Source organism: Callionymus lyra, chromosome 5 (assembly GCF_982586985.1).
Source record: "Callionymus lyra chromosome 5, fCalLyr1.hap1.1, whole genome shotgun sequence".
NCBI lineage: Eukaryota > Metazoa > Chordata > Actinopteri > Syngnathiformes > Callionymidae > Callionymus > Callionymus lyra.
The window spans coordinates 5,514,089-5,536,562 of NC_141822.1; the positions used below are offsets into that span (position 1 = coordinate 5,514,089).

The 22,474-nt window shown below is 36.0% G+C and overlaps 1 protein-coding gene across 1 annotated transcript in view; it reads right to left on the reverse strand.

The window, feature by feature from the left end:
* The window catches only part of itga1 (integrin, alpha 1), an 80,159-nt gene that overhangs the window by 28,549 nt on the left and 29,136 nt on the right, over positions 1-22,474 (reverse strand). Inside the window, exons 3-11 of the mRNA XM_087790592.1 lie at positions 17,883-17,992; positions 14,341-14,429; positions 12,355-12,469; positions 11,219-11,346; positions 9,349-9,497; positions 6,389-6,539; positions 5,021-5,195; positions 4,879-4,952; positions 1,229-1,376 (exon numbers count right to left, since the gene is read on the reverse strand). Of these exons, the coding sequence (XP_087646718.1) occupies positions 1,229-1,376; positions 4,879-4,952; positions 5,021-5,195; positions 6,389-6,539; positions 9,349-9,497; positions 11,219-11,346; positions 12,355-12,469; positions 14,341-14,429; positions 17,883-17,992 (1,139 nt within the window). The remainder of the gene's footprint in view (positions 1-1,228; positions 1,377-4,878; positions 4,953-5,020; positions 5,196-6,388; positions 6,540-9,348; positions 9,498-11,218; positions 11,347-12,354; positions 12,470-14,340; positions 14,430-17,882; positions 17,993-22,474) is intronic.

The following is a 22,474-nucleotide window of genomic DNA, read 5'->3' on the forward strand; positions in this document are numbered from 1 at the left end:
AGAGTATCGCAGAGTAAATCTACGGATCAGTAATAGTAATACTATAAAGCCTGGTTGATTAATACTACGAAGCCTTGTGGAGTAATACTATGAAGACTTGCTGACTAGTACTATGAAGCCTCACAGGGTTATTCTATTAAACTTTCGCGGAGTAATACTACAAAGCCTTGCAGGGTTATACTACCTAGCCTTGTGGGTTTATACTATGAAGCCACTCGGAGTAATAGTACTAAGCCTTGTGGGGTTATACTATCAAGCCTCGCGGAGTAATAGTACTAAGTCTTGTGGGGTTATACTATAAAGCCTCACAGGGTTATTCTATTAAACTTTAGCGGAGTAATAGTACAAAGCCTTGCAGGGTTATACTACCTAGCCTTGTGGGGTTATACCATGAAGCCTCGCTGAGTAATAGTACTAAAACTTGTGGGGATATACTAGGAAGCCTCTCGGAGTAATACTACAAAGCTTCAAAGAGTAATAATGCGGAGCCTCGCATTGTAACAGTAATATGTGTGGTAATACTATGAAGCCTCACAGGGTTATACTATGAAAACGTGCTGAGCTATACTATGAAGCCTTATCCTGTGGAGCCTCAAAGTAAAACTACAGAGCATTGCGAAGTAATATCCCTCAGCCTTTGTGCTTTGCACCGAGGGGAATCTCACGAGGTAAAACTAAGATGTCTCGCGCAGTAATACTACATCCCTTTACGGAGTAATACCAGGGAGCATCTTGGATAAATACTACGGAGCTTTGCGGAGTAAGTTACTGTGAAACTTTGCGGTGTAATTTTTCAAAGCCTCGAGGTGCGTCTTCGTAGTTTACCAAAGTTGTACTTAAACACTGATCGCAGTCAGTGAGTAGAAACTTTTTAAATAAAACATCGGGAGAAGCCGATTGTGATTCACACTGTCGAAGGGATTTCAATGGCGTCTTATAGTCTGACTGATGCGAGCGTCGGATGCGTTGCTTCCTCCTGTAAAGAACCAGCAATAAGAGAAAACACTGCGTCTCTAATTATTCATGAAGCAAACAAAAGCATCTGCTGTTTGTTACGACCATCAAGTCTGTATTTAACTGCAGTATTTTAACATTCCTTCTCATTTTCTACAACGTCAAGGAAACACTTCAGATCTGAATGTCTCTGTGTAAGTTCAGATCCACTCTATTTACAGCAGCTTGTGGACAGATGTTGTTGGGAGTAAAAATACTCGATGAGTCAACGCACCGAGGTATCCGGCCAGAGCCTCGTAGCCGGCCTCCGTCTGCGGGTCGTTGAAGTCCGTCTTCTCCGGGACGATGGTTCCTCCGGGAACATGCATCACGACCGTCCCGTTCCAGTCGTACGCTCCCACCGCCCCCAGTAACACGCCTTCCTGTCGGGAGCAATCATGAGCCTCAAGATAACGACTCAAACTAATACTCTATGAGGTCCCTCGTGTGTTCCAGGCCCACACCAGTACTATTTCTTATATTCAACATTTGTTTCAAAGTGTTTTTACTTCAGTATTAGTGGATTTAAGTCCAAATAGTTCAGTAGAATAAAATAAAACCATTTTAACAGCAAGTTTTGTAGTCTGTAAAACTAAAATTGTATACGTATCAATAGGAGTATTTAAAAATATAAAATGCCACTTTTCTACTTGAACCATTTATAATGAATATTTAATACTACTGAATATAATTTTAGTGATCATTATTACAAGGGTTGTGTATTGGTAGGAATCTGGTGATAAGATACGTATCACTATGAAGGGAAATGGATGTATAGTGATACTGTAGTAACAATTATATATGTGTAGTATTTTCGAGTACTTGACACTGGTGTTGTGATAGTGTAGTAACAAGTATATATGTGTAGTATTGTCAAGTACTTGACTCTGGTGTTGTGATAGTGTAGTAACAAGTATATATGTGTAGTATTGTCCAGTACTTGACTCTGGTGTTGTGATAGTGTAGTAACAAGTATATATGTGTAGTATTGTCAAGTACTTGACTCTGGTGTTGTGATAGTGTAGTAACAAGTATATATGTGTAGTATTGTCCAGTACTTGACTCTGGTGTTGTGATAGTGTAGTAACAAGTATATATGTGTAGTATTGTCAAGTACTTGACTCTGGTGTTGTGATAGTGTAGTAACAAGTATATATGTGTAGTATTGTCCAGTACTTGACTCTGGTGTTGTGATAGTGTAGTAACAAGTATATATGTGTAGTATTGTCAAGTACTTGACTCTGGTGTTGTGATAGTGTAGTAACAAGTATATATGTGTAGTATTGTCAAGTACTTGACTCTGGTGTTGTGATAGTGTAGTAACACGTATATATGTGTAGTATTGTCAAGTACTTGACTCTGGTGTTGTGATATTGTAGTAACAAGTATATATGTGTAGTATTGTCCAGTACTTGACTCTGGTGTTGTGATAGTGTAGTAACAAGTATATATGTGTAGTATTGTCCAGTACTTGACTCTGGTGTTGTGATAGTGTAGTAACAAGTATATATATGTAGTATTATCCAGTACTTGACTCTGGTGTTGTGATATTGTAGTAACAAGGATATATGTGTAGTATTGCCCAGTACTTGACTCTGGTGTTGTGATAGTGTAGTAACAAGGATATATGTGTAGTATCGTTGAGTACTTGACTCTGGTGTTGTGATAGTGTAGTAACAAGTATATATATGTAGTATTATCCAGTACTTGACTCTGGTGTTGTGATAGTGTAGTAACAAGTATATATGTGCAGTATTGTCCAGTACTTGACTCTGGTGTTGTGATAGTGTAGTAACAAGTATATATGTGTAGTATTGTCCAGTACTTGACTCTGGTGTTGTAGTATTTACAGACCACATGACTCTTGACGAAGTCGTAACTTCTTTCATTTTTTTTCAAAACCAAAATATGTCCAAACATCAGCTTTAAAAGCCGCTGGACTCACTGTATCCTCTCGTCCTCAGTCAAGCGATTTATATACTTGTAACAATGTTTTCCAGCACCCCTGTTACTGATCTTACTTCTTTTATTGATTAATCTGATTTAAAATGATTAAATTGAGTCTTATAAACATTACAGTTATCAAAAAGTAGCTCAGTACTTTTGTCTGATGGCATTATTAAACCAACATTTGTATATTGAATTCAAAGACTATGAATTAAGAAACTTTACTTTTTAATTATTGTAACTAAAACTTCAGTGTAAAAACGAATTAAAATAAAGTATTTAACTCGATTATTTAAAAAAAAGAATAATAAAATGAAACGTTTAGCAAAAAGTTTCAGCTAAAAAAAGTGAAACATTCTGATGGTATTCTGCATGAAAGCTACATCAAAATGTTACATAGTACAACTTTAAAAGATCGGAAAATATTTGCCTTAAGGGTCAACAGTTGAGTCAGCGGTTAACGAGGGGTCGTCTGAGGACGAGGCTGATCATCGTAGCTCCTGAAAGTCACTGGAGCTTAAAGGTCAGGAAGTAGTTCACCTTTAACCTCAACCCTGACCCCTGTAACCCTGGAGTCGTCACAGAACTCACAGCCATCGTGAAGCTCCTAAATCAGAGTCAGGCGATTGTTTATCTTCCATCAGGAAAGACGGAAAAGAGCCGAAAACCCAAAAAGCTTGTGAAAGGTCACGTGACGTCTTTTTCCTCCTGCTGCTCGACCGACGGTGACTCGTGCTGAACTCACACTCGCTGACAACAGACCAAACATCGCGGCGCGAAGACGTGGAGACACTGAGAGTCTGTGTTTGGAAGAGGTTTCCAGAGACTGAGGTGAATCACTGCAGGGCTGAGGAGGGACCGGAGATAACAGCAGGACCACATGACGCGTCAGCTGATCTCAAGATAAACTCACAAGTACAAGTTTCTTTGATCCAAAGGTACGTCAGAAGTTGTTCCATGGAGTTAAATCAGTACCGTAACGGCAATGAATGGCTGAATTTAACGTTTTTAATTTTACAACTTGTTTAATTACATTTTTTAGTTAAAGTTAATTCAATATTTTTTTTATTATTATTTTTTTATTTGAAAAATGAATAATCTTTTTATACGTCAAGTTTAATCTTTGATAGTTTGATAGTTCTGTATTGTTTTTATATTGAATTTAAAAGGCTGTGAATATAAAAATATTGAATGTAGATTTTTTTAATTTTATTATTGGAATTATACTATAGAATTCTATGTGTAAAAATATTTATTCATTTTGAAAACGGATTTTTTTAAAGCATTAAAATAAATTTTATTGAATGATTATTTTTATATTGAAACGTTGAATACATTTTTATAAAAATAAAATAATAATAATTAAATATTCAGTTTATTAAATGGTTAAATCATTGTTTTTATTATAATACACATGTTTTCAAAATTTATATTTGTTGTTTTTTTACAAATAGAGTTTGATATTCTTATTCCAATTATTCCATTCATTTATATAAATCACCAAAGACAACAGAATAATAATCGATTTTAGAATTAATTTTAACATTTTTGGAATCATAATATTAAACTCTATATGCATTAAAAAAAACTGTCAGTATAGAAATTATTGAATTAAATTATCCAAAAAATAAATAAAATGTATATAAAACGTAATACTGGAAATGATAAACTTCAATAGTTAATAGAATAAACCATTTTTAAAAAAAAAAATCATGTTTTTAAACGAGTATCAAACATATTCTGTGCAATAAAAAGTACATTTCTAGAGAAGATATCAAAGGAGGTACAGCAGGTCGTCATCAGCCAAGAATGCGGCTCCTGGGGTGCAGCATGTTGCTACAATAAAAGTGGAGGCTCTTATTTACGGAGCCTGTTTACATTCACTGGAAACACATAATGAGCAGCAGCCGGACTCAAGACCACCTCAGGTTCACCTACTTTAGAAGTGTGTGCGCTGAAGCCCGCCTGAGACATTTCCATCCCGAACGAGGACGTGAAGTTTCCCGTCGTGGCTGAGAAGAGACGCAGATGGAAGTTCTAGTCACTCGTTTTAAACTGTGAGAGTTGGTGGTTGAAATACCTTCCAGAGCAAAGATCTTGGATCCCAGCGCGTCCACGATGGTCAGCAGAGCCACCTCGTCCGACACGTTGAAGAAGTGGTCGTGCAGAGGAGGACTGGAGATGGACTCGATCTCTTTGATGAACTTCTGGACTTCTGCTGCACTTTTGTTCTGGCGGTTGAAGTCTCCCAAGACCTTCAAAAACATCATTCAAAACAAACATGGAGTTATTATGGAACAATCTTACTCTCTCTTTGCGCTTGATGATCTACTGACTCCTTCAAGAAACATCTTAAGACGTTTCTATTTGTTCAGGCTTTTCCTTGATTTTCTGGAACTCCTGTGTTGTTCTCAGTATTATCTTGATCTTTAAAGTATATACTTTATTGAGTATTGTTTTGATTGTTTAAGCGCTTTGTGACCCTGGTCTAGAAAAGCGCTATATAAATAAATATTACTTAATTACTTACTTACTTACTATAACATTTACAGAAGGAAACGCAGAGTTAATGCTGAACCTGCTGAACATGTGAACTGAAGTATTTTACTAGTATTTAAAGTAAAAAATAAGTGGAAAAAGTTGAAATGATGACATAAAGGAAAATACAGATGTGAAAAAATTTAAATGAACTGAGAAAGTTTAAGAAAAAAAAAGAGAAAAGGAGAAAAAGGGGAAAAGTTGAAATAGAAGTAGCAGTAGGAGGAGTAGTAATAGAAGTAGAATACAGTAGTAGAAGTAGAAGTAGTAATAGAAGAAGTAGATATAAAAGTATGAGTGGAATTCGTAGTAGAATTCATATTAAAAGTATAAGTAGAATTACTAGTAGAATTATTGGTACAAGTATAAATAGTAAAAGTAGTAATAGAATTAGTAGTAAACGTATGAGTATAATTATTAGTAGACTTAGTATTATAAGTATAATTAATAAAAGCAGAAGTAGAATAACAAGTATAATTAGTAGTATAGGTAGAAAATTCAGTAAAATTAGCAATAAAAGTATAAGTAGAATTACTAGTAGATTTAGTAGTACAAGTAGTAAAAGTAGTAGTAGAATTAGTATTAAACGTATGAGAAGAAATAGTAGTAGTAGTTTAAGTCAGAAAAAGTCAAATAAAAACACGTAACAAGAAAAACAGGATCTCAATGATGTACCTTCAGCATTCACACAATTATCTCTCTAAACTTCAGTATTCACACAATAATACATGATAATATGATAATAATAAATACTTGAATACCTTCAGTATTCACACAATAATATCTCTAACCTTCAGCATTCACACATTAATCTCTCTAACCCTCAGCATTCACACAATAATCTCTAAATAGCTTCACAATGATCTCATGTATAAAAGTATGAATTAAAAAAAGCAGATTCTCTGCTCACCGCGATGCCGAAGCGCTCGATGCCGTCGTCCTGACAGTCTTTAATGACCGGCTTCAGTTTGTACGAGTCGTGAGCGTCTCCGTCAGTCACGACCACCATCACTTTCTTGACCCCGGGTCGAGCGCCGCGCTCTGGCATGAAGGCCTCCCTCCTGCAGGGGGAGATGTTGTCAGTTTATTAGGTTCAGAAGTAACAGTAACATAAGCTAAATAACAACGTTCAGTGACAAGTGAATATACTTCGTCAAGTTTTACACTGATCAGTGTCTTTGGCGCTTTCTCCTTTGAGTCTACTGTGTGTATAACAGTGCAGTATTATTCAGACTAAAGGTGCACTTAAAATATTTACATTTCTTTGCAAAAACTAACAGTTGTTCCTTTGCATTAGTTGTACTTGAACCGATTCTATGTGTAATGTTTTACGACTTTAAAACCACTCTGTGAAGCTCTGAAGTATTACTCCGCTAGACTATGTAGTATTACTCCACAAGTGTTCGTTGCATTTATCTTCGAGACTTCAGAGTATTTCTCAATGAGGCTTTGTGGTAAAACTTAACTTAGCTCAATGAAATGATCCACATAGTTTTGTAGTATTACTCTAACAGGCTTCATAGTATTACTCCACCAGGCTTAGTAATATTACTTTGCAAGGCTTTATAGTATTACTAGTAAGTAGTTTGAGTCTTCATACTAATCCTCCGCAAAGTTTTGTAATATTACTCTGTGAGGTTTCATAGTATTACTCAGTGAGGCTCCAAAGTATTACTCCGGCTGGCACCATAGTACTACTACACAAGGCTCTGTAATATTACTCTGTGAGTCTTAGTTGTAGTACTATACAAGGCTTCCTAGAATTATGCAGAATTATTATGCAAGGCTTTATAGTTTTACTTCACAAAGCTCCATAGTAGTACTCTGTGAGTTTTCTTAGTATAACTCCGGGGGGCACCAAACTATTACTCCACGAGGTTCTGTAGTGTTACTCTGTTGGTCTCTAGTATTACTACCGAAGGCTTTGTAGTATTATGCGCGAAGTAAAACATAATAGATACTAATATCTCAGATGACAAATAATAAGAGAAGAGAAGTAATAGTAATGAGTAAAGAAATAGTCACAGTATGAGTTGTCGTGGAGGTCTGCACTCTCTGAGTGCTTTAAAAACTTGACCTACTTCAGGCGTAAGAGTAAGAACAAATAAACACAGTACTAGGATAGAGTACCTGGCTACAACAGAAAGTACAAATACACACAGTACTAGGATAGAGTACCTGGCTGCATCAGAGAAAGTAGAAATAAACACAGTACTAGGATAGAGTACCTGGCTGCATCAGAGAAAGTAGAAATAAACACAGTACTAGGATAGAGTACCTGGCTGCATCAGAGAAAGTACAAATACACACAATACTAGGACAGAGTACCTGGCAGCATCAGAGAAAGTAGAAATAAACACAGTACTAGGATAGAGTACCTGGCTTCATCAGAGAAAGTACAAATACACACAGTACTAGGAAAGAGTACCTGGCTACAACAGAAAGTACAAATACACACAGCACTAGGATAGAGTACCTGGCTACAACAGAAAGTACAAATACACACAGCACTAGGATAGAGTACCTGGCTGCATCAGAGAAAGTAGAAATAAACACAGTACTAGGATAGAGTACATGGCTGCATCAGAGGAAGTACAAATACACACAGTACTAGGATAGAGTACCTGGCTGCATCAGAGAAAGTACAAATACTCACAGTACTAGGATAGAGTACCTGGCTACAACAGAAAGTACAAATACACACAGCACTAGGATAGAGTACCTGGCTGCATCAGAGAAAGTAGAAATAAACACAGTACTAGGATAGAGTACCTGGCTGCATCAGAGAAAGTACAAATACACACAATACTAGGACAGAGTACCTGGCAGCATCAGAGAAAGTATAAATAAACACAGTACTAGGATAGAGTACCTGGCTTCATTAGAGAAAGTACAAATACACACAGTACTAGGATAGAGTACCTGGCTACAACAGAAAGTACAAATACACACAGTACTAGGATAGAGTACCTGGCTGCATCAGAGAAAGTACAAATACTCACAGTACTAGGACAGAGTACCTGGCAGCATCAGAGAAAGTACAAATACACACAGTACTAGGACAGAGTACCTGGCAGCATCAGAGAAAGTACAAATCCACACAGTACTAGGACAGAGTACCTGGCTGCATCAGAGAAAGTACAAATACACACAGTACTAGGACAGAGTACCTGGCTGCATCAGAGAAAGTACAAATACTCACAGTACTAGGATAGAGTACCTGGCTACATCAGAGAAAGTAGAAATACACACAGTACTAGGATAGAGTACCTGGCTGCATCAGAGAAAGTAGAAATAAACACAGTACTTGGATAGAGTACCTGGCTACATCAGAGAAAGTACAAATACACACAACACTAAGAAAGAGTACCTGGCTACATCAGAGAAAGTAGAAATACACACAGTACTAGGACGGAGTACCTGGCTGCATCAGAGAAAGTACAAATACATACAGTACTAGGACAGAGTACCTGGCTGCATCAGAGAAAGTACAAATACATACAGTCCTAGGACAGAGTACCTGGCTGCATCAGAGAAAGTACAAATACATACAGTACTAGGACAGAGTACCTGGCTGCATCAGAGAAAGTAGAAATAAACACAGTACTTGGATAGAGTACCTGGCTACATCAGAGAAAGTACAAATACACACAACACTAAGAAAGAGTACCTGGCTACATCAGAGAAAGTAGAAATACACACAGTACTAGGACGGAGTACCTGGCTGCATCAGAGAAAGTACAAATACACACAGTACTAGGACAGAGTACCTGGCTGCATCAGAGAAAGTAAAAATACACACAGTACTAGGACAGAGTACCTGGCTACATCAGAGAAAGTACAAATACACACAGTACTAGGACAGAGTACCTGGCTGCATCGACGGCCCTGAAGGTCATGGTCTTGACCCCGGTGTGCTGAGGAATCCTCCTCACGTACTCCAGCAGGTCTGGCGTGTTGTCAAACTGGCTCAGGTTGACCCTGTGAGTGACAGTCTCGCCGTACGACACGATGCCCACCTGAGGACACAGACAGGGCTGAGGCTCCGCCCCTCCAGGAAGTGGTCGCTCCGGCGCCGACTCATGACACAACCTTCTTGATTCAGAGTCAGTGGAAGACGTGACCAGACTTTCCAGAGTCTCCGTCTGGAAAACTCCGTCATTAAAGTCAGCGACCGATCGAGACACGAGGAGGAGAAGTTACTGGAGGAACTTTCTCCAAAGAACTCCACATTTATATTTATCAACATGGGATTTGAACCCACAACCCCAACGATGTATTAGTGTCACTTTGGTGCGAGGATTACTCTGAGGCGACGCTTAAAACACACTTTGAATGTAATTTAATTTGTTTTTAATTGCTCAATGGCGGGGGTTGGAAACTCATGCTGGGAGTCGAACCCGCAACCCGATGATATTTTTGTGGTGGTGCCTTGCTCAAATTGAGGCGACTTTTAAAATGTATTCTCAATATTTATTTAAATTGCTCAAGGGTCGAAGGACAACCTCCTGGAGAGCAGGTTTGAATCATGCGTCGCTCACTGGGATTCGAACCGACGCGTTCGATTAATTATGATTAAACTTAACTTTAGTTGCATATGAAAACTGCTGTGTGGATTCGAACCTGCAACCTGGAAGTGAATCAGTGTCATTAGAATATTCAATGGTTTAAATTAACATTTTAAACGGTGAAACTTTTTTATTGAACAGTTGTTTTTTTTAAGCAAACAAAATAATATATTTTGTATATAGAAATATATTGAATGTGTGTTTTTCGGTGTTGAAAAATTCAATGTATTTTTTCTAAATGTATTCAAATCTTTTTACACATAGAGTTTTATGTTTTAGTTCCAATCATTCAAAAATAAATGTTTTAAATTCAATATTTCTTTTAACCCGTAGTCTTTTGAATTCAATATGCAAATGTTGGTACAACATAGAATTTTATACCAAATTTAAAAGGATATAAATACAATTTTTATTTATTATTTCTTTTTCCAAATATTGTTATAAAAATTTTGAAATGTAAAAAGAAAGTAATTTTGTTATTATTACGATTTTTTTTTTTACTTAACAACAAATGTAACTTTTCCATAAACAAATTATTAAATTCAATAAAAAATAAATTCAACCTTTTTATATCCGAATATGTTTAATTACAATATTTAATACAAAAAAAAAAATTATACGGTTTAATATAGAAACGATTTTAAAAAATGAATAAAAAACTATAATTTATATTTTTTTTAAATCAAGAAATATTAAAACTTTCAACGTTTAAGTATTATCTGCATAATTTGTGAGTACTACTCTAACAGGCTTCATAGTATTACTCCACCAGGCTTTGTAGTATTACTTTTTTTTATTATTATTATATTATAAGTAGTTTAACTCTTCTTTTTAATACTCCAAAAAGTTTTGTAGTATTACACTGTGAGCTTTCATAGTATTACTCTGTGAGGCTTAGAAGTATTACTCTATGAGGCTCCAAAGTATTACTCCTGCTGGCACCATAGTACTACTACACAAGGCTCTGTAATATTACTCTGTAAGTCTTAATAGTAGTACTATACAAGGCATCCTAGTATTACTACGTAAGGCTTTATAGTATTACGTTTAAAATGTTTTAAAAAAGGTCATTATTCGATGACACTGAAATACTTCCATACATTTGCAGTTCATTTCATAGGACAGTACACACTAATGAAGTACCAGGAACGTAGTACTACTTTCTCTCTGACCTGTGAGAGTTTGGGTCCGACTTCTATCTTCTCGATGAAGCGGATGAGAAAGTCCACGATGCTGGGCCACGGGAAGATGCTGTTGGATCCGTCCAGAACGATCACGATGTCCAGCTCCTTCGCACACTCTGCAACACAAGTGACGACAATTACACACTGAGGAGTGAAGTTTAAGAAGTTTTTAGACAACAATTTTGAGTAAAATTTCAATTTTCATCATATTAGTATCTGTACCATTTATGATGCTGATTGTGATTCCCTTACAATACATTTTTAGTAGTATTACTCTCTGAGGCTCCAAAGTATTAATCCGGGAGGCACCATAGTACTACTACACTAGGCTCTGTAATATAACTCTGTGAGTGTTAGTAGTAGTACACTATCAGGCTTCCTAGTATTACTAGGTAAGGCTTTTTTAGTTACGAAGCTCTGTAGCAGTACTCTGTGAGTCTTCGTAGTATTACTATTTTATAGTATACCATTTTGATGCTGATTCTAAAAACAAATAAATCACTTTCTTTGTGAGTATTTTCCCTTTTAGTATTACTTTTAATGTATGTAAAATTGTTCATATTGTAATAAAAAATATATATATAATAATATTATATATAATATAAAAATATAGATATATTAATAATACAATTTCTGAATATATATATATATAGATATATATATATATATTTTTTTTTTATTCCCACTCAGAATTGATCATAGACGTTTTAATATGTTTTGCCTTCAATTTTTTTTAATGTATATTAAATTGATAAAATTGTTATTTTATTTTACCTTCTACACTTTTTATCTTCTATAAATCTTCGCCCTGACAGAGAAATATTTACTATCAATTCATATAAATTCAGCAATAAACAAACTTTTTGGATCAAATGTCATACGATCAGATAAATCTGTATGTATTTTAACTAGAAAAGCGTTCTTTAAATATGACTTTATCGTCGTGTTCAGTAATGAATGCTGGAGTAAACACTGAGTGAAGATCCCGGTGGAGATAATTGCTCGGAACAGGATGTTCGTGACTTGAGATCCTAACTTGGTCAACAGAGTCGCAGACGTGTTTACAGGACCAGGAATGTTGCTGGTCCTCCCTGCGAAGAACGAAGGAGGAGCGAGGACGGTACCTTGCACCGCCGGAGCCATGGAGTTGAGGACCTGGAAGTCGGAGCTGACGTTGGCGCAGACGCCGGAGATGTACTGCTGCTGACCACACATGTAGCCGTACTGAGGACCACAGGCCTGCGGAGACACAAACACATCAACCTCCTCCTGGAGCGACGCAGCACAAGAAGAACGACTGGAAAATACATCAGTCGCTCGTAAAACTGAACTCATAAATCTCTCTTGGACGTTATTGACGTTTGTCAGCGAGACGCGTGTCGTCAACGACTGGAGAAGAAACATGTTTGTTTTGGTGGAGACGACAGAATAGAAAACTGAATGAAATATATATAGAATTGGATGAATAAAATATAATAAAAAAGACATGTAAGACAAATAACATGAAGGGCCTCATGAAATTAACTATTTAAATTAAATTAAATTAAAATCTAGATAAATCAGGTAAAATCAATTAAAATAATTACATTAAATTAAATTTAATTAAATTTAATTTAATTTAAAAAAAGAGCCATAATGAAAAGTTGCACATAAAATGAACTAACAAATTTAAATACAAATAATTAAAATTAAAAGTAATAAGTAAATAATTAAAAAAAAAAGACATAACATAAAGTGGCTCATAAAATTAACGAAAAATAAAATTAAATAAAATTAAATTAAATCAAGTAAAATCAATTAAAATTAATTACATTATATTAAATTAAATTAAAAATTAAAACAGAGCCATGATAAAAAGTTGCACATAAAATGAACTAACAAATTTAAATACAAATAATTAAAATTAAAAGTAATAAGTAAATAATTTAAAAAAAAAGACATAACATAAAGTGGCTCATAAAATTAACGAAAAATAAAATAAAATAAAATTAAATTAAATCAAGTAAAATCAATTAAAATTAATTACATTATATTAAATTAAATTAAAAATTAAAACAGAGCCATGATAAAAAGTTGCACATAAAATGAACTCACAAATTGAATTACAAATAATTTAAATTAAATTAAATTAAATTAAAAAAAGAGATAACATAAAGTGGCTCATAAAATTAACCAAAAAATAAAATAAAATAAAATAAAATAAAAATCTAGTTAAATCAGGTAAAATCAATTAAAATGAGTTACATTAATTTAAAATAAATAAAAAAAGATAATTAAAAGTTGCAAGTAAAATTAACAAAAAAAAAAAAAATAATAATAATTAAAATAAAATAAAATAAAAATTAATTAAATGAAAATTAATTAAATGAAATTAAAATGTTAATTTTGCTTGACCAATCACAGAGGAGTGGGTGTGGTTATGGTCAACAAGATTTCATCTCCACAAAAAGAGTGTTTTCAGTGGGCGGAGCTTAAGATCATTTTCTAACGTCAATATTTCAATGAAAAGAGAGTTTTGTACAAACACACACTGATGATACAATAGAGTCACACATCACAACAACACACACATCACCCTTGTGTTGTCTCTGAGTCAAGGTGACCCGAAGGCCCGAAAACAAATGTGTTTGTGGTATCCCTTGTGTTGTCTCCGGGTCAAGGTGACCCAGAGGCCCGAAAAAATACTTCTTTAAATATATTTCTTGTAATATTTTAGTGTATTTTTTAAAGAACACTCAGAAAAGACAAGTTGGATTAAAACACAGGTTTCCAGACCAGGAAGGTAGAACCGGATTAAAGATCTAAATCTCTTCAAATCCATGATAAACTCTTGTTAATTCATCATGTTGTTGACGAGCACCTGTCATACTCTTCTACCATCACTCATAAGAAACCCGCCAGTGTTGGTCCCGCCCCCGTACATTTCTACATTTGCTGCAGTGATTCACAGCCCTTCGCTACATTCCCAGGAGATGCAGAGATTCCTGGGAACCAGGGAGGGTCAGCACTTCCGTTTCCAGGGACGACTGGAGGTCCGGGGAATATTTACTGAGACACATTCTTGTGAAAAGCATCTTCTCTTGTTTACATCATGAAAAAGACTCACTGACCAGAAAGCCTCCGTAGGGATCGGTGACCAGCGTCGTTCCCATGGTCATGTTCTCCTTCACCTCGTTCAAGTTAGGGATGGTGGTGTTTCCTGAGAGGAACATGGAGCGTTAGACAAACTCGCTCGGACAGCTGGATGGGATTATTCCCATGATGCCTCCCTCCACATGTAACACGGAGTTAAATTTAGGACGGACCGTCGGATCGTTCTCCCGTTGAGAAATCGCAACATGTGGCTAAAATTAGCAAGTCAGGCCCAATCATGGCATCGACTCGGGAACTGGAAACTTCCCACAGAACTTCCATCAGTGTCTCCAACAGTTTATCGTCCGACCCTGTAGGATTCTGATGAGATTTGTGTTTTCTGCCAGAAGTTACGGCTCGAGCTTGTTTGACTTCATCTCTTCCTGACCGTGTGACTGTGAACTGGATTAAAAACCATTTAAAAAAATATTCTCCATCATCTCCGACTCCTTCACTTCCAGATTATATTTGTGACACGAGTTAAAACCTGCTCCAGATACATGAACACACTGAGTATTTGAAGAAGCAGCTCAATGGTTTCAATTCATTTTCTTGGTGAAGATAATCCTGTCAATCTGTCAGACACGCCGTGAACTGTGAGAACATTTTCTCGAGTTTGAAATATTTTTGGGTGAAGTGGAGTTTTTTTCTTTCACTAGTTGTGTAGTTAAAAATGTACATTTTATTTTCTTCTGTTAGTGGTTGAGTTAAATAAATACATACATTTAGAATATATAAATAAATCAAAATCAATCCAACCCTGGAACTCTCGTGATGTTTTCCGAAGGATTCCTGAACAAATTATCTTTAATTTGTCTCTAAAAATGTTCTTTAATACGATCATTTATTATTTAAACTCAACAACACGGTGTTTATTTCTCTTATTTTTAATTTATTTAAGGAATTTGTTGTTACTTTTGTGAGTTTTAACTCATTGAAAAAACGAAAATTCAAATGATTCACTGAAGAGAGAGAGTGTTGAAGTTAGTTCTTATCAGGAGCAACATGTGAGTCTCAGTCTGAAGTCACTTGACTGGAGATAATGGAAGTCAAGACGAGTTCAGAACTTTCTCATGTGTCAGAAGAGGTTGATTTCAAAGCGAGTGAAATATAAATAAACAAATTAAAATAAAAAAAAATGTCTGCTCGACAACACTTATCAATAATACAAATATCAATGAGAAGATAGTAATAAAATCTATATATATATTTATTTATATATTTTTTATATATATTTATTTATTTAACTACACAACTAACAGAAGAAAATAAAATATATTTATTCATTTATATATTTTTAAATATATATTTATTTATTTAACTAGACAACTAACAGAATAAAAATAATATAAATATATATTTGTTTTATTATATTTATAATATATAATGGTCAACAAGATTTAATCTCCAGAAAAACAGTGTTTTCAGTGGGCGGAGCTTAAGATCATTTTCTAATGTTTATATTTCAATGAAAATAGAGTTTTCTTTAAACATATTTTAAAAGGCATATTTAAGACTTCATTCATCTCTTTTATCTATATTTTTAAAAATGTTTTTACATAATATTTCGGCTCTTTAGCTTTTGACGGCCCCTCACAATATTCTGTGTATAATGTGGCCCCTGACTTACAGGGTTACAGAGTATATTTACAGTTTCATTCCACTTCTGGTATAAAAATGTAGTAGTTCCCATAATTTAGTGGGTCTGACGACGATTGTATTAATGAATATGATAAATCCTTCAAGTTGTGTTTAATAACAATGTGTGGGTTTACTCTAGGCACTCCGGTTTCCTCCCACAGTCCAAAAACATATAGAGGTTGATTGAGAACTTGGGGAAAATTGTCCGTAGGTATGAGTGTGTGTGTGTGAATGGTTGTCTGTCTCTGAGTGTCCTGCGACAGACTGGCGTCCTGTCCAGGGTGTCCCCTGCCTCTCACCCTATGATACTGGGATAGACTCCAGTCTTCCCTCGACCCCCATAAGAGATAAAGCGATAGAAAATGAATGAAGGAATGAATTCCAGTGTAGGAAACTGATTCTAGCACCAGTTACAGAAATAAATCTAATTTATACTTTCCTTTATTGAATTTTGTATTACGAGGTTAAAGAAAAGAAGGCAAATTAATAAATCAATTTTTATCTAGCAGAGCCATGCAATAAAATAAAATAAAATATTACTCTTATAAATCAAATAATCACTTCTATGATGTGTAAAATTGAATTTACCGTTTATCTAACATGTATTGTGTTTGAGTGACATTGAGCAGCGACACCAACATATACTATCAGATTAGATAAAATAATCTTTGAAAATAACCATGATAAAAACTAGGTAATAACTGTTTGTTATATATAAATCAGATTATGTTGTTGTTGTGAAGAAAACATGCAGTTTTCATGATAATCTTGAGGCAAAAAGAAAATGTTTTGTGCAGAAACTGCGACTCAAACTTCTCCTAATTGACCACAAGAACCAACAGCCCGGAGTTTACGTTCAATATTTGTCATGTGGATTCAATTTCCCCGACGAGATTTAACGACGTCGCAAAAATAGTTTATCACCCTTACAGGACCAGGCGGTCCAGGCGGCGTCGTGACCACCTTTTTTTAATACGTCCTCGCAAAAGTTACCACGAAATATGAATTTAAACGTTTAAACTTGAAGTTAACGTTCTATGATTATCAACTTAAAAATCCTGATCTCATGTCATAATTAGTGAATCGTAAAAATTCCCAGCATTCCTTTGAATCCTTGGAATCATCAAACTTTTGTTTGTCTTCGTCCTGAGCTCAGATTTTAAAAATAGTTTAATTTTTTTGGGGGGTTTCTATCAATTCTTTTTAAGTATAAATGTTTTTTAATTTTTAAATATTGATTTTAACTTGGAAGTTTATATTTGTCATTGTGTTTCTTTATGTTGTTTTATTGTCACGTCAGTCACTAGCAATGCTAATAGCTGCTAGCATACACGTAGCTAACCCTAATATTTGGCAAATTAAACACATTGATTCCACGTCTTCTTGTTCTTCTTGTGTTTTTCACACGTTCGACTTTCTTTTCTTTCAGATTTTAATTGTTAATTATATTGATATTTGTGTTGTTGTCGAGCAGAGAAATTCAAAAGTATTTATTTACTTAATGCTGTTTATTTAAAACCGTCTAAACTTGAAGTTACGTTCTTGGATTATCGACTTAAAAAAACAGCTCTCACGTCATAATGACATGAATGATAGCAGAACTTAACTTTAAGATCTTATCTTTAAGTGAATCACAAAAAATTCCCAGCATTCCTCTCAACGATCACGAGACAGTCAATAAACAACCAACTTCGTATAGACGTCTGGTACAAGAAGAAGTTTGTTTTCGCATCAATTACGATGCAATTTAGGAATCATCAAACGTGTTTGTTTGTCTTGAGAAACTCACACAACAGATAAGCATCAGCGACGCACCGAGACTTTTACGGCACGAAAACTCGTCCAACAATCTCTGAAACACAACACAAATGTTTCTTACTCGGCAGCTCCAGCTTCACACACTTGTTGCCCTCCCGACCGACCGGGCACTTGTAGACGTCTCCGGTCCGTCGGGCCGGTTGACCCGAGAGCGGCGACCCGATCAGAACCCTGTGACAGAAACAAGTTGGTTAGTGTTGAATTAAAGCTATTATTGTGTAATTACGCTGCAGAATAATAGGTGGAATTATGGTTATTATGGTTTGTTGTCTGACTTTTACGACGTTGGTTTACAGTTATTACTCTTTGGTTTGTTTAATTAGCTTAAGAGTGTTTCAGAAAAATGCTGATACACACTATAGTCACTCCAGTACACAACAAACAACACTGGATGTATTGAATAGGATATAATCCATGATATAATCTTTGTTTTAAAAGCATCAGTCGTCAATTTATATTTTATTTTTTATCATAATTAGATTATGGTTTATATTTCAATAAAGTAAAATAATTTCATTTTTTTATTTTTTTTATTTACAATTTACATGCAACTATTAACAGCATTTGTTCATTTGTGTGTTGCAATTGAACTTCTGGCCTTTAGATGGCAGCAGTTATTACGTCCTCCGCAGCTAAAGGAACAATAAAATCCTCCGTGATGACTGAGGACAAGAGGATGCAGTGGCTCCAGCAGCTTTTAAAGCTGATGTTCAGACATTTTTTTTTTTTAAATGAAGTTACAACTTTGTGAAGAGAATTGTACAAATATATCTTTGTTCCTACAGTACAGCAATATATTGTATAGTTGTCCATGTATCATTATACGTATCATATCGCCAGTTTCTTGCTATTTTAATCCAAGTTCTTGTATGGTTTCAATCATTTTTATAAAATGTAACTATTATTTAAAATTGACTTGCTAATATTCATGGCGTTCGTTCATTTTTGTGTTGCAATTGAACTTCAGACCTCTAGATGGCAGCAGCAACATCCTCCGCAGCTAAGGGAACAATAAAATCCTGTGTGATGACTGAGGACGAGAGGATACAGTGACTCCAGCAGTATTTAAAGTAGATGTTTAGACATAATTTTTTTTTTTTTTAAAAAGGAAGTTATGAAAGTGTGTTTCCCCTCTGGGGATGAATAAAGCTTTTCTATTTCTATTTCTATTCTATGAACTTGTGAAGACAATTCTACAAATATATATCTTTGTTCCTACAGTAAAGCAATCTATTGCAATATATTGTATCATTTTCCATGTATCATGATACATATCGTATCATCAGATTATTGCTAATTTAATCCTTGTTCTTATATGGTTTCAAGAAGTACATTAAAATTGAACTATCTTTAAACTAACTTAAACTGTACTTGCAACTATTCATGGTGTTTGTTCACTTTTGTGTTGCAGTTTAACTTCCGGCCACTAGATGGGAGCAGTCATTAGATCCTCATCAGTTAAAGGAACAATAAAATCGACGAAAATTTGTATCACAGGATTCTTGACAATACACACCAACAGTACTCATTAAAGCAATACATCTGGACTGCGGGAGGAAATCAGAGTTGCTACACAAGCAAAGTGAAACTCTAAAAAGTAGATCTCAGAAGTTAATGCAATCTATTGTAAATACAATTTGAATAACATTTAAACATGTTCAAGTTAAGCTGTGTTTTCTATTGTAAATAAAAAGGTCAAACGATCTATAAGGTGGTCAAGGTCACACAGGTCGACGTGGATCACATGTGCAGCAGGTTCTACCTCCTGATGTCCTCATGTGTCTCACATTGATGTCCACGTGTTTTCTAGAGTCCATCTCTCGGTGCATCTGATGCTGAGAGGGTCGTGTCATCTGCTCCGGTCTAAACACTGCAGGTTATTAACATTCCTGGACTCTAATGGGCCCTTGACGTCTGAAGTGAACAACACACACACACACATCAGTCGGTGTGATAAACACACACATGCTCGCCCAGTAATGCTGCTATTGATCGGCTTGGTTACAGTAACTGTAACTCTTGGTGGTGAGTGGTTTCAATCAATAAACAATTCAACGTGAGTTTAAATAATCCTTTAAAGACAGTTGAGAAGGTGAAGGTTGTTGTTTTTTTAACAACGATTTTATAAACGATCTTTTAAAATTAATTTAGTTATTTCATGGTTTCTATAATTAATAAGGTCGTATAAAATCAAGTAATTCCATTTTTAATTTTTCATTGTAACTTTAATTTACAATGAACACGAATATATTCAGTGTTTTTTTATTTTTGTGTTGCAATTAAACTTCCAGCCGTTACGGCAAACATTACTTCCTCTGCAGCTTAAGGCTCTGTACTATTACTCCGTGAGGCTCTGAAGTATTACTCTGCGAGGCTTCATAGTATTAATCCATGAGGCTCTGTACTATTACTCTGTGAGGCTCTGAAAGTATTACTCCGCGAGGCTTCATAGTATTAATCCATGAGACTCTGTACAATTAATCTGTGAAGCTCTGAAGTATTACTCCGCGAGGCTTCATAGTATTAATCCATGAGGCTCTGTGCTATTACTCTGTGAGGCTCTGAAGTATTACTCCGTGAGGCTTCATAGTATTAATCCATGAGGCACTGTACTATTACACTGTGAGGCTGAGGCTCTGAAGTATTACTCCACGAAGCTTCATAGTATTAATCCATGAGGCTCTGTACTATTACTCTTTGAGGCTCTGAGGCATTACTCCGCGAGGCTTCATAGTATTAATCCATGAGGCTCTGTACTATTACTCTGTGAGGCCCTGAAGTATTACTCCGCGAGGCTTCATAGTATTAATCCATGAGACTGTACTATTACTCTGTGAGGCTCTGAAGTATTACTCTGTGAGGCTTCATAGTATTAATTCCATGAGGCTCTGTACTATTACACTGTGAGGCTCTGAAGTATTACTCCACGAAGCTTCATAGTATTAATCCATGAGGCTCTGTACTATTACTCTTTGAGGCTCTGAGGTATTACTCCGCGAGGCTTCATAGTATTAATCCATGAGGCTCTGTACTATTACTCTGTGAGGCCCTGAAGTATTACTCCGCGAGGCTTCATTGTATTAATCCATGAGATTGTACTATTACTCTGTGAGGCTCTGAAGTATTACTCCGTGAGGCTTCATAGTATTAATTCCATGAGGCTCTGTACTATCACTCTGTGAGGCTCTGAAGTATTATTCCGCGAGGCTTCATAGTATTAATCCATGAGGCTCTGTACTATTACACTGTGAGGCTCTGAAGTATTACTCCACGAAGCTTCATAGTATTAATCCATGAGGCTCTGTACTATTACTCTTTGAGGCTCTGAGGTATTACTCCGCGAGGCTTCATAGTATTAATCCATGAGGCTCTGTACTATTACTCTGTGAGGCCCTGAAGTATTACTCCGCGAGGCTTCATAGTATTAATCCATGAGATTGTACTATTACTCTGTGAGGCTCTGAAGTATTACTCCGTGAGGCTTCATAGTATTAATTCCATGAGGCTCTGTACTATCACTCTGTGAGGCTCTGAAGTATTAATCTGCGAGGCTTCATAGTATTACTCCGCTTGGCTCTGTACTATAACTTCGCGAGGCTTCATATTATTACACCACGAGGCTTCATAGTATTACTCCATAAGGCACTGTACTATTACTTTGTGAGGCTCTGAAGTATTACTCCGTGAGGCTTTATAGTATTACTTCACTAGGCTCAGTACTATTGCTCCACAAGGCTTTATAGTATTACCCCGCAGGCTCTGTGGTATTACCCCACCAGGCTTCATAGTATTACTCCATGGGGTTCTGTTCTATTAATCAATGAGGCTCTGAAGTATTACTCCGCGAGGCTTCATAGTATTACTCCGTGAGGCTGCCTAGTATTACTCCACCAGGCTTCATAGTATTACTCCGCGAGGCTTGATAATATAACTCCCCAAGGCTCCATAGTATTACTCTGTACCTCAATAAGATTCTTTCTGAATAAAAGACATATGAACTAATCTGTGTTTTTCAATCCAACATCTACAACACGACGAGAAGATGAATGAAGTTCTCTTGATATATCCTCCTAATGGTGGCGCTCTTTCTCACCACGCTGACCCTGAATGTGTACATTTTTTCAGGATTCATTTCAGCACCGGAGCCTCTCAGTGATCTTTGCCACATGTTACATTATTCCTGGAGCAGTTCTACCTTTCAGCGCCGCCGCCATGTGACGAGCAACAGTGGGAGTCGGGAGGAGAACATCTGCGTCCGATCACTTACCACCGTGAACCTGTTGCGTCACGACGTGAGGACTTCATATCCACAAGATCTGACCTCCGTGCTACCTTCTCTCCATCTCTTCATCAAACCCATGGTGTGACCGTTTCAAAAACTTATCCTCGCTCGGCTCTGGTTTAAGGACTCGTGGTTCTTATCTACGACCCTGTGATTCCGAGGCGGCGTGAGGTCCAGTACAGAGATTATCGGCGTGGAAACGACTTCCCAGGCGTCTGATTGGCTCACGAGGTTGCTGATCCGCGCCAAGTTTACAGAAGTTAAAGGCAATAAAAGTAAATGCTTGCGACTGCATTAACGGTCGGCGTTTAACAAGGTGGAGAAGAAGACGAGCGACCACGGCGGTACATGGAGGTCGTAATACTGTGTAT